General features: G+C 25.4%; 1 protein-coding gene across 10 annotated transcripts in view; it reads left to right on the forward strand.

Annotated features, from left to right (window-relative positions):
- Nucleotides 1–13,526, forward strand: part of LOC122498227 (neurexin-1) — a 413,730-nt gene that overhangs the window by 332,897 nt on the left and 67,307 nt on the right. For all 10 annotated transcript variants that reach the window (XM_043605873.1, XM_043605868.1, XM_043605865.1 and 7 more), the window contains 2 exons: nt 7,313–7,635; nt 11,065–11,356. In XM_043605873.1, coding sequence (XP_043461808.1) covers nt 7,313–7,635; nt 11,065–11,356 — 615 coding nt within the window. The remainder of the gene's footprint in view (nt 1–7,312; nt 7,636–11,064; nt 11,357–13,526) is intronic.

Consider the following 13,526-nt stretch of genomic DNA (forward strand, 5'->3'; position numbering starts at 1 on the left):
TTTGCATAAACGCGATTATTATATAAAAAAAAGAACTTACCAAAAGGCCGTGTACTTTTCTTTGCCATAATTCATGTATAATTGCACAATTCATCAGTAAAATTCAGTGAATAAAAAAAAAGAGTCGAAAAAAAAATTTATACACTCTACAAAATATATAGGTCGCAGTACTATCGCGAAATTCCCTTATGAGGGAATTGTAATTAATTACAAATTTTTTTTTTATTTTAATCTCTCTTATTTTTATTTTAAAAATTTCCAGATATATACAAATTTTTTCCAACGCAATGAATAATTAAAATGAATGTCGAGTATTATTTTTTTCCCCTTATTATCATTACAATTAAAATATATATGAATATTTGACTTGTTTCATTCACTTGGAAGAATATTAGAAAAAAAATTAAAATAATGGTTTCTCTTTTAATGTTTTAATATTAAAAAATCGTAATTTTGTCCCTTGAAACCACTGAATAATGTAAAAAAAAAGTTAAAAGTTTGTTGATTAGAGTATTTTTATTCTTTATTACAGTAAATATATATATACGTATATATAGGTGCTTAATCTTATAAATTCAAGTGACTTTTTATTTTTATTTTCTCCTCAAAATAAATTCTACAAAGTTTAATCTAAAGTTGAGCAAAACATTTTCCAATTTATATTGTTTACGTAAATCGTCTTCTGAATATTGTAATTTAAAACTTTGGAATTAAAATGTTTAAATAAGTTTAATAAATTTGGACATTGAGAAATTATTTTTGAATAAATTACAGATTCCTGTAATCGGCATTTACCGATAGTATTGAAATGCAAGAAAGCTTAAATAAAACGAAGTCGATAAAAGTTTGTTAACATGAATCTTCGAATTAGAATTTTCAAAGGCAGTCAACGGTGTCAATCTCAACAGTCGGTAAATGTCGGTAACAGAAATCTGTATTATGAAATTGATTAACTTTTTGCGGAGACAAACCAGCGTCATACTTAAATAAAGCAGAGTCGATAAATGTTGATAACAGGAATCTTCCGTTTGAAATTTTCAAAAGAAATGAACAATGTTAATCTAAACAGTCGGTAAATGTTGGTAACAGAAATCTGTTAAATAAAAAAAGTCACTTTCTAAGGAGAGAAACCGATATCACTTATATTATACAAAGTCGATAAATGTTGATAACAGAAATCTACAATTTGTTATTTTTTAAAAGGCATTAACAGTGTTCTTTCAAACAGTCGGTAAATGTCGGTAACAGTAACCTGTAATATGAAATTGCCCACCTATACCGAAAAAATCTTCTATAAAAACTATTTTATTAAAATTAATGACTTATATTAGGTGATTTTCACATGATTAGATGATTAGAATTATTAAATTTGGAAAAAAATAAAATTTTAATGCTTTTTTTCCAAATTTTGATTGTTTGATAGCGTTCGGGTGAGGGTGCTACTACTAAAAAATTAAATTAAAATTCTGTATTCTTCAGGATTGTGTAGGACTCAGTCCCTACTAGAACTCAGGTGATTTTCAGATGATTAGAATTATTAAATTTGGAAAAAATAAACAAGGATCATTTAAATAAAGCACTGTCGATAAATGTTGATAACAGGAATCTGCAATTTGTATTTTTAAAAAGCAAATATCGAATTTTTTACACATTTCTTCAATTGTGATTCAGACCAATGACCTTCACCGACAATTTATGGTTTCTAATCTTTAATAAGTATGGAATGGAGACACTAAATTAAGGCAGTCGGTAAATGTCGGTAACAGGAATTTACCATTTGGTATTTTTAAAAGAAATTAAAAGCGTCAATCTAAACAGTCGGTAAATGTTGATAACAGGAATCTACAATTTGGTATTTTAAAAAGGCATTAACAGTGTCATTTTAAACAGTCGGTAACAGGAATCTGTAATATAAAATTGCCTATCTTTACCGAAAAAATCTTCTATGAAAACTATTTTATTAAAAGCAATGACTTACATTGTATTTTAATTTTTTAAATTTATAATTGCATAGAATATATTTAATTTTAATGTTAATAGCCAAAAATGATAATAAAATATCGACAACTGGAATCTGCTTTTTCAGTTATTAAAGTGAATCGATATTTTTATTTAATGATGTCATAATATTAAAAAAGTGATTGTAAGGAAGAGAGACAAGGATCATTTAAACAAAACAAAGTCGATAAATGTTGATAACAGGAATCTACAATTTGTATTTCTTAAGAAGCAAATATCGAAATTTTTACTGTTTCTTTAGTAGTGATTCAGACCATTGACATTCACGGCCAATTTATGGGTTCTAATCTTCCCTAAAAGAATGGAATAGACACTAAATTGAGACAGTCGGTAAATGTCGGTAACAGGAATCTGTAATTTAAAATTCCTTATCTTTAACCGAAAAAATTTCCTAATAAAACTATTTCTACAGAAATAAATATTTCATACTGTCAATATTATTAAATTAATAATTAAATTTAATGAATTTAATTTTTACTTCACCAATATTTTCCTATTATAGTATTATCAACAGCAATAGGTGTTGAAGAGAATTAAAATAATATTTCCATTTCTATACCAAGTTGTGCAAATCTATATCATGTGGTGAAAAAAATTCATACATAAATATTTCAAATACAGTTAAAATATAAAGCGCAAATAAAGGATTTATAAAAGAAAATAGAAGTGGTAAGAGGAGGTGTGAGGGGAGGGGGGATGGTTTGAAATATATCGAGTCTGATGGGTCGTAAAGTATATGATACATATATATATTTGGAATTCGTAAAGAGAAGCAATTCTTTTTCGATATCTATATCGATATAATTCTATATTCATGATATATGTATATAATACATATTCCAATACGAACTTTGCTCCTGTCGATCACAAATAACCAACAAGGGTATCACAATAGCAAACCGGCGACCCATTAAGCTTTATTTTATTGGATTTAGATTTACGTTCATTTATCACATAAATCCTCCCTCTTCCTCCCCCACTCTCTTTTTTTTTTCACTCTCACTCTCTCGCTCTTTCAGTCACTTTTGAATTTATTCCCATTCGTTTGTTTCCATTTTATAACAATTCTGAAATTTCCTTTGAAATTTTTCAATTTACATTTTATTTTTCAAGTGCGGTATCAATTAAAAAATTTTTTATTAATAGCTATGTGTAATGACCCAGGGAAATGTTAATTACTTCATATTTAAATGATTAATTGTTTTATTGTCAAATGGTGTGAAAATGTAGATTTTATTTAAATAGGAATGTGTATTAAATGGAGACTTTCTATAGGTGTTTTGAACTCGGAGGAGTTTTCAAATTAAGGAGAGTGCAACTCCTAAACCTTTTCACGAGATTCTCCTCCTATCACTCTCAATGTTATCAAAGAACAATTTATATTGAACATTACCATTATTAATTAATTTTTTATTAATTTACTAATTATTCAGTTGATTAATTAATTATTAATTTTTTAATAAATCGTTATTATTGCTAACTTGAGTATTAAAAATTTCTTTTGTAGGTAAACATGTCTTCAAAAACACGTGATGCAAATGGGTTATAGAAAAACAACAATCAACTCCAAAAGGGTGTTAATTTAATAGTTAACTCCCTTTTGGAGTTGATTTTTAACTCGAAAAATTTCACTCCCAATTCCAGTGACCGTCAACTCCATAAATTTTTTACAGTGTAGTAGGTTTTTGTACTGCTATTGTTAATTTTCAATTGTAAATTTAAGATAGCAAACTTTTCACACATTCAGTATATATGTATAAATTTCATGTCTGTCAAATTTATATATTGCGGAAAATTAATTTACGTAAAATTGAAATTCTAATTGTGTGTGCTTGACAAGTAGCGTTGTTATTTGCCTAAAATGATACAGGGGATATTTGCAAAATTGATCGTATGCAGGAGAGATATAATGAGATGCCGTTCAAATTGAGAAGGGTAGTAGTGGGAAGGGAGGGGTAGAGGTTGGACGCATTCTTGGATTAATTTCGACTGGATTTGATTCCCTCTGATGATGCAAAGGCAATTCTCGAAGTAACAATTATCGTCTGAATTCGATCGATGCGTCCAAGTGTAGGCTATCTCTCTCTCTCTCTCTCTCTCCTTTCCTCTCTCGCTATATATATAGACAGAAAGGCTATTGAATGGCGCGTTTTGGACTTTGGTGAGGTCGATAAGGCGAAGCACAGGTTAGTGCCGATGAGGGCGTGGGGCGGTCCAGCAATTTAGGGTATTGCCACCTAACTCAATATTGACGGTACTCGCCATCCGATTAATGGGGACGACCAGTCGAGGCAAAATCGGAGGTGTTTCTATACATATATACAATATATACTATATATATATATATTCATATATATCTATATAGGAACATAGAGGGTCGATGGACGACGTTATACAGCCGCAACCTATACACACTTGATTGGCAAACCAAGCGTGTATCGATTATATTATCGATATTGCTGGACCCGTCGATTCCAGCATCACTTCCATTGTGTGTTCCAGCTTTCTGGAATTAATTTCATTATTCTCGATATACGCTTTAGGAGGTTTTCAAATTCTCCCGAGTAAAATGCTGTGTGAGCATTTTTTAGACGCACCCGCACCTAACACTTTGATATTGACTATACAATTTTTTTGCTGCTCTTTTTCTACATTGACGTATAGAGAAATATATGCTAATATACTGTGAAGGCATTTTTGTTTTTTAATACAGTCCATAGGATTTTCAATTTTAGACGATATTGCAATTTTTTATCTATTAGAATTAAAAACTTAGAAAACTGTTCATCATTTGGAATATTTTTGATAATTAAATATTACAGATTTCTGTTGCCGACATTTACCGGCCGTTTACCTACAAAAAATGATTAATACCCAAAATCCAAAAGGACGGGATAAAAAAGTTTTTATTGCAGAGTTCTGTTACCGACATTTACCAACTGATTATTTATAAGAAGAATCTTTACCGTTCAAGGTACTAACGAGTGGAAATACAACTTTTAAAAACAATTTTCAAATAGTAGATTTCTGTTACCGACATTTATCGACCAGTTGTTTCTTATTGTTATCTTATTATTTTTTATAATTAAATATTACAGATTTCTGTTACCGACATTTATCGGACGTTTACCTACAAAAAATGATTAATACCCAAAATCCAAAAGGACGGGATAAAAAAAGTTTTTATTGCAGAGTTCTGTTACCGACATTTACCGACTGATTATTTATAAGAAGAATCTTTACCGTTCAAGGTACTAACGAGTGGAAATACAACTTTTAAAAACAATTTTCAAATAGTAGATTTCTGTTACCGACATTTATCGACCAGTTGTTTCTTATTGTTATCTTATTATTTTTTATAATTAAATATTACAGATTTCTGTTACCGACATTTATCGACCAGTTGTTTCTTATTGTTATCTTATTATTTTTTTATAATTAAATATTACAGATTTCTGTTACCGACATGTATCGGTTATTTCTGTTTTTACTTATTGTTATCTTAGTATTTTTTATAATTGAACATTACAGATTTCTGTTACCGACCTTTACCTGCCATTTCTATTTTTTACTTATTGTTATTTTATGATTTTCCATAATGGAACATTACAGATTTCTGTTACCGACATTTACCGCATTATTTTTGATAATTAAATATTACAGATTTCTGTTACCGACATTTACCGGCCGTTCATATAAAAGAAATTATTAATACCTAAAGTCCAAAAGGACGGGATATAAAAGTTTTTTTTGCAGAGTTCTGTTACCGACATTTACCGACTAATTAGTTAAAAGTAAAATCTTTACCGTTCCAGGTACTAACGAGTGGAAATACAACCGTTAAAAAAAATTTCAAATTGTAGATTTCTTTTACCGACATTTATCGACCATTTCCGTTTTTAACTTATTATTATCTTATTATTTTTGATAATTAAACACTACAGATTTCTGTTACCGATATTTATCGACACTTACCGGTTTTACTATTATTGTAATTCTTAAAAAATTTCTACTATTTCTACAGTCGGTAAATAAAAAATAAAAATTTAGAAAGTGGAATAAAATCTCACAATTAACTAATACACTGTTAGAAATATGTATATATGAATTTTCAATAACATGTAAGTGAAGTCCATATCAATCCGTGTCATTGAATTTTCAATAGCATTGAGTTGAATATTCAATAGCAACTGTGATTGAAAATTCAATAACATGGAACTGAAAATTTAATTAGTTTATAGTTTAAAACTTTATGTGTAATAAAGGAAAAAATTTTACTGAAAAAAATGTTCTGTTACATTTATTTGCAAATTTCTTTAATTACAAAATTATTCAAAAACAATCAATAACTTCTTTTTTTTAATAAATATTTAATTATTATTATTTTTTCATAGGAATTAGGATTTTCAAAAATTTCAAATTCAAACCTTTTTGAAATTAAATAACTTTAAAAACATTTTTTATAATAATTAAAGATGTTCGAGAGATAAAATAATTATGTTATATAGGTATTATAAAAATATATTGTTACTGTATAACTTCTTCAAAATTATTTTCATATTCAATTATTATATAAAATTTCAAATAAAATTTATTTTTAAATCAATTTTTATTAGAAAATTCTATGAGATAAAAATTCTATAAAATTGAATTCTTATAAAGAATTTTATTACCAAATTTTTAAATAATTGAATTCTTTTGACGAATTTTTATAAAATTTTTGAGAATAGTTAAATTTTTCATGAAAGTCGATTTAAATTGTATTAAAAATAATTGAAATTCTCCAATGAGTTTTATTATTTATGAAAATAATTGAATTATTGAGAAAAACTTTTTAAAAATTTGTAAATTATTGACTTCCTGTGAATTTTTTTATTATTTATGAAAATAATTAATTGTTTGCCTACAATTTTATTAAATTTTTTTTAAATAATTGATTTCTTTTGGGTAGTTTTATTAAAGTAGTATTTGAATATATTATATTTTTTTTAAATTGCTAATTTTATTTAAAAAAGGGAGTAAAAAGTTAGCCGGGCGCGAATCGTTGCTAGTTCTATACTAAATATGAAATAAATTATCTCTTTGAAGAAAATATTTCCTATTTTAAATTAAATGTATAATTAAATAAAAATATTCCAGTTGTAAAGTATAAAAATTGTTTTATTAGAATCTTTTTTTTTTTTTGAGGCAAATACAGAACCCTTAAGGGGGCTTTTAGAGGTTGAAAAAATGTTATAATAAGTTATTAAACCAGAGGAGAGAATAATATTTCCACCTTTTATTACTTTTTCAGCTGAGGCAATTTTGAATAACGACAGCGTCTTAGAATTCCGTACTCTTCACGTTGGCGGCTATCTACATTCGGGAGAGCAAATTCCACATTTTATTGGTCAACTCCAGCAGGTTTGGTTCAATGGCTATCCATATGTGGAAATTGCCCGTAGCGCCGGCTCTCATCAAACATCACATCAAGGTGTCACGCCAATTATCAGAGTAACAGGCAAATTTGGCAAAAGAAATCATCCCGTTCATCATCCCGTTACTTTTACATCGAAACACACTTTCGTTGGACTACCCGTTCTCAAGGCTTACGTCGAAACAAACATCTACTTTCAGGTAATTGATTTACATTTATTTATTTATTTATCCTCTAATTTATTCAGAATGGCGACAAAAGTGAATTTTTATTTGCAATTTCATAGTTATGTGAAAAAAGTAGGAAAACTTTTTAAATTTTTATAAAACTTGTCATCAAAGGGTTTTAAACCCTTTAACGTCTGAATTTTTTTAATTTCATTCAAATTTTACGAAACTTGGCCATATTGCATCCGTTATTTCAAAACTTAAAAATCTGGTATCAGATTCGTAATCAGCGACACCGAAAACCCCTAGATACCAACTTTTATAAAAATCCATCAAATTTAAAAATTTCTGTCCGCCATATTGGATCCGCCATTTTGAATTTTGAAAATCTGACATCAGATTCGTAATATTTGGGTACTTTTTTATATTTCGGCCACTAAAAGCTACTATTTCTGTTTCTTTTTAGAATATCCACTACATTAAATTCGCTAATACCAGAAATCAAAAAACTATTCTAAAAAATTATAATCAAATTCCTAACGTTTCAATTATTTTCAAAAAATATTCAAAATTCAATTATTTTCAAAAAATATTCGTAATTCAATTATTTTCAAAAAATATTCGAAATTTAATAATTATCAATATCCAGTATTTTCATAAAATTTCACAAAAGAATTCAATTATTTTTAGAAAGACTTCCTCTATAAGGAAGTAAAATTGATAATATTATTTATCTAAAATTCAATTATTTTAAGAAATAATAAAATTTTCACATGAATTCAATTAATAAAGAATAGCATTTTCAAAAAAATTTCTAAAAAATCAATTTTTTAACAAAATTTTTATACAACTCTTCACAATAATTCAATTATTTTCATAAATAATAAAACTCATCGAAGAATTTCAATTACTTTTAATTCTATTTTAAATTAATTAATCGAAAAATTCAATTATTTTTACAAAAAAAATTTTGCACAAAAATTCAATTATTTAAAATAGAATTGCCACAAAATTTATTATATTTCGAAAAAATTAATTATTTCAAACAATGTTTATAAAAATTCCTATAAAGAATTCAATTATTTTCAAAAATAATAAAATTTTTCAAAGAAATTCAATTTTTCTAAAACATTTTAATAAAATTTTTCGCAATAATTCAATTATTTTCATAGATAATAAAATTCTTCTCAGAAATTCAATTATTTTTGAAAATTTAATAAAATTCTTAGCAACTATTCAATTATTTCCATAAATAATAAAATTCATTGCAGTATTTCAATTAATTTCATAAATAATAAAATTCATTTCAGTATTTCAATTGTTTTTCAATGATTTTCAACATATTCTATATTTTCATAAAATTTCTAAACAGAATTCAATTATTTAAAAAAAATTTTGTAAGAATATTTGTAAGAATTCAATTTTTTTCATGAATAGTAAAAATTTCTCAGGAATTCATATGTATTTAAATTAGAATTTGCATAAAATTAATCGAAAGAAATCAATTATTTAACAATTTTTATGAAATTCTTCGCAAGAATTAAATTATTTTTATAAATATTTAAATTCTTTCATGAATAAAAATTATTTATTCATTATTTTATGGTACAGTGAATGTATTTGCTGATAACGAATCTTCTTGGGGTCGGTAATTATAAATCGAAAGTCAGATTTCAAAAATTCAAAATGGCGGATGCAATATGGCGGACAAAATTTAATAGGGTAGATAAAATTATTAAGAACTTACTAAATTTACCAGAAAATTGTTACATGGGGTTACTAGGGGTTTTTTGAGGTCACTGGGGATTTTTGATTTCGTATAATAAAATCATTGAATAGAAAAATCGATAACTTTTGCAGAATAATTTATTTCCAGAATAGAAAATCTAGAATCGATAAAGATTAATAAAATTTACTTTCACGTATAATTAACATAAAAAAATGCTTATTTTGATATTTCTTTCTGTTTTATTATAAATGTAATCGTATCGCTTCTTTTTTTTTTTGTTTACACGCGAGAAATAATGTCCGAATGTAATAAAAGCTGACATATATTTCACTTTTAATGGAATCAGAGCTCATAAGCTGCGACTTCAAACTGGGTGCAATATTTTCACGCAAAACTCATTATATTATACTGAGAGAATGCCATTAACCTTGACGATTGTTGAACACCATTGTTTTGTGTATTATATATAAACATATATATGTGTATTGTATTTCTTAGTGTGTATGTGAACGTGTGTTTTTAATGAGAAAATATGTCCCATTTGCCTGAAATAACATTAACACCGCGTATAAACTCGCTTTGAATTTTATACAATCGATATCATTATATTTTCATTATAATTTTGGCTAAATATTTCTTCTCCCTCTCTCCTTTCTCCAATTCCGCTCGATTTCACAATTATCGAAACAAAAATCACTTTAATTCATATATATACCTCTTTCAATTGATTTCTATTCCCATTTCATTTTCGCATAAATACAATTTTTTTTTTAATTTCCATTTTACAATTTTCTCTTTGTACAAAAATTAATTCCTCTTTATCAAAATTTTGAAAATTCCATATTCATAGTCGTGTGGTCTGTAGCTTTTAATTATCAACTTTGACAAAAAAGAAAATTCCTGATAAATTATTATTGATAATATCGAGACCAAACTTTTAATGTTTTATTTATAAAATAAAAGGCGAAGAAAAGGATTTTTGAGAGTTTCTGTCATTATCTAAACTTTAATAATCATAAAATCTGAAATCTTAAATAAAATTATTATTTCTTAAAAATTATCAAAAACAAATTGAGTTTCTAAATTTTTGTCCTTATTTCTCTTAATAAAATGGAAGAAATTAAGAAAAGATATATATATATGAGAGACTACGAGAAGTTAAATAAAGTTTTTGTTGGAATCGAAATTGCAAACTTGAAAAGTGGTTGCGGGCACTTTGCCATTTAATTGAAGGTGGAGACTCTCAAGTTCTGGACTTGTTCAAAACTTGAGGGCAACGCCTACAAAATTAACTGGAAGCGTTTCATAATTTAAATTCCCAAGACACGTCATAATTCTCTTTGCGGTTAATAATTTATACGAACAGAAATCACTACTAGCGATATCTCCACATTTTTCCGTAAATTATAAATTATAAATATATATTAAATTTTATAATTGCATTGACTTTATAATTATAGATACATTAAAGACCTACAACTTTCTAAATATAAAAGAATATAAAATGGATGCACTTTAGGCCCTAGAGTGGGATTTTTTAAAACCTGTTCAGAAAAAAAACTGAATTATTTGTAAAGAAAACTACATTTTGGGTTTTCTTTCCAAATAATTCAGTTTTTTTTCTGACTCATCAGAATTTTCTAATGAGTACACTTTAGCCTGAAACAAATAAAAAATAAATGTGAATTTATAAATTAAAGGACAGCTAATAATGAAAGATTGAAAATTTTTAGTTCAAGACACGTGAGCCAAATGGCTTAATTTTCTTCAACGCTGGTCGTGAGAGGGACTTTATTGCCGTCGAATTAGTGAATGGTCATATTACCTATGTGTTCGATTTGGGAGATGGACCAGTCAAAATCAGAGATACATCAAAATCTAAACTGAATGACAGTAAATGGCATGCCGTTAGTATTGGACGACCGGCACCTAAAAGACACACTCTCGCTGTTGATGACCACGTCACTGCGGCTAATAGTCAAGGCAGCAACGAAAATCTCGATCTCGATGGCATCCTCTATATAGGTACGTGATGCATTCCTAAATACTATTTATTTACATCCAAACTGATCAAATGTCGTTTGGAAATTTTCATTTTTTACTAAATTTAAGAAGACTCGACGAATTTTTAATCCCCGACCCTCCAAATAGAAAGACCCACCTTCCTATTTGTCTATCAACCCTAATTATTATATATTTTTTAATTTAAATATTTAAATATTTTATTTTGATATTTATTTTAATATTTATTTTAATATTTAAATATTTTATATATTTTTTAATTTAAATATTTAAATATGTAATTTTAATATTTATTTTAATATTTAAATATTTTATATATTTTTTTAATTTTTTAATATTTTTGAAATAAATGCAGGCTTCGCACTCATCTACTAAAACCTACTATTTACTACTATTTTCAAGGGTACTTTTTTTGGTTTCAACCACTAAAAGCTACTATTTCTGTTTTTTTGAGAATTTCCACTAACTTAGAAATTCGCTAATAGTAGAAATCAAAAAACTATTCTCAAAAATTATAAACAAATTCTTTAAAACGATTTAATAATTTTCAAAAAATATTTGAAATTCAATTATTATAAAAAAATATTCCAAATTAAATTATTTCCAATATCTAGTATTTTCATAAAATTTCGCAAAAGAATTCAATTATTCAAAAAAAAAAAAAAATAATAATTGATAAAATTCATCCAAAATTCAATTATTTTCATAAATAATAAAATTTCCACAAGAACTCAATTAATTTAGAATAACATTTTCAACAAAATTTCGAAAAAATCAATTATTTAACAAAATTTTTATACAATATTCTTCACAATAATTCAATTACTCTCACCTAAAAATAACATTTTTCATGGAAATTGAATTTTTTAAAAGAATTTTTATAAAATTCTTCGCAAGAATTCACTTATTTTCATAAATATTAAAACTCATAAAAAAATTTCAATTATTTTTAAGACTATTTTAAATTAATTATTAATTAATTCATATTTTCAAGAATAACAAAATTTTTCACTGTTATTCAATTCTTTTTAAACATTTAAATAAATTTATTTGAAACAATTCAATTATTCTTTTAGAATTTAATAAAATTCTTCCCAAGAATTCAATTATTTACATAAATAATTCTTCGAAAGAATTCAATAATTCAAAGATAAATAACAAAATTATTTCCGAAAATTCGTTGAGGCATTTTAATAAACTTCTTTGCAAAATTCAATTATTTTCATAAATAACAATATTCATCACAAAAATTCAATTATTTTTAAAAGTAAAAAATGTTTTCTTGTAAATTCAATAATATTCAAAAACAATTTAATAAAATTGTTCGCAAGAATTCAATTATTTTCATAAATAACAATATTCATCACAAGAATTCAATTATTTTTAAAAGTAATAAAATTCTTCTCAGTAATTTAATTATTTTTGGAAATTTTAATAAAATTCTTAGTAACAATTCAGCTATTTTCATAAATAATAAAATTTATCGCTGGATTTCAATTTTTTTAATACAATTTTACAGGAATTGCTCAAGGAATGCAAATTATTCTTAAAAATTTAATTTCAATTCCACGAAAAAATCAATTAATTATAAAAAAATTTGTTTTTTTCTAATTCTTACGAAGAATTTAATTATTTACCAAAATATTAGAATTCTTCACAGGAATTCAATTATTTTCAAATATTTTAATAAAATTGTTCGAAAGCAATCAATTATTTTAAATATACAATTTTAAATAAATTTTTTTGAAATAATTTAATTATTCTTTTATAGATTTCAATAAAATTCTTACCAAAAAATCAATTATTTACATAAATAATTCTTTGAAAGCATAATTCAATTATGTCGATAAATAACAAATATTTTCCCGAAAGTTCAATTATTTTGAGGCATTTTATTAAAATTCTTTGCAAAATTCAATTATTTTCATAAATAACAATATTCATCGCAAGAATTTAATTATTTTTAAAAGTAATAAAATTCTCCTTAGGAATTAAATAATTTTTGAAAATTTTTATAAAATTCTTATTATTTATTTTCATAAATAATCAAATTTATTGCAGGATTTCAATTATTTTTAATAAAATTTTACAGGAATTGCTCAAAAAATATGTAATTATTCTTAAAAATTTAATTTCAATTCCTTGAAAAAATCAATTATTATTTACTTACAGA

The sequence above is a fragment of the Leptopilina heterotoma genome, unplaced genomic scaffold (genome assembly GCF_015476425.1).
Source record: "Leptopilina heterotoma isolate Lh14 unplaced genomic scaffold, ASM1547642v1 Lhet_144, whole genome shotgun sequence".
NCBI lineage: Eukaryota > Metazoa > Arthropoda > Insecta > Hymenoptera > Figitidae > Leptopilina > Leptopilina heterotoma.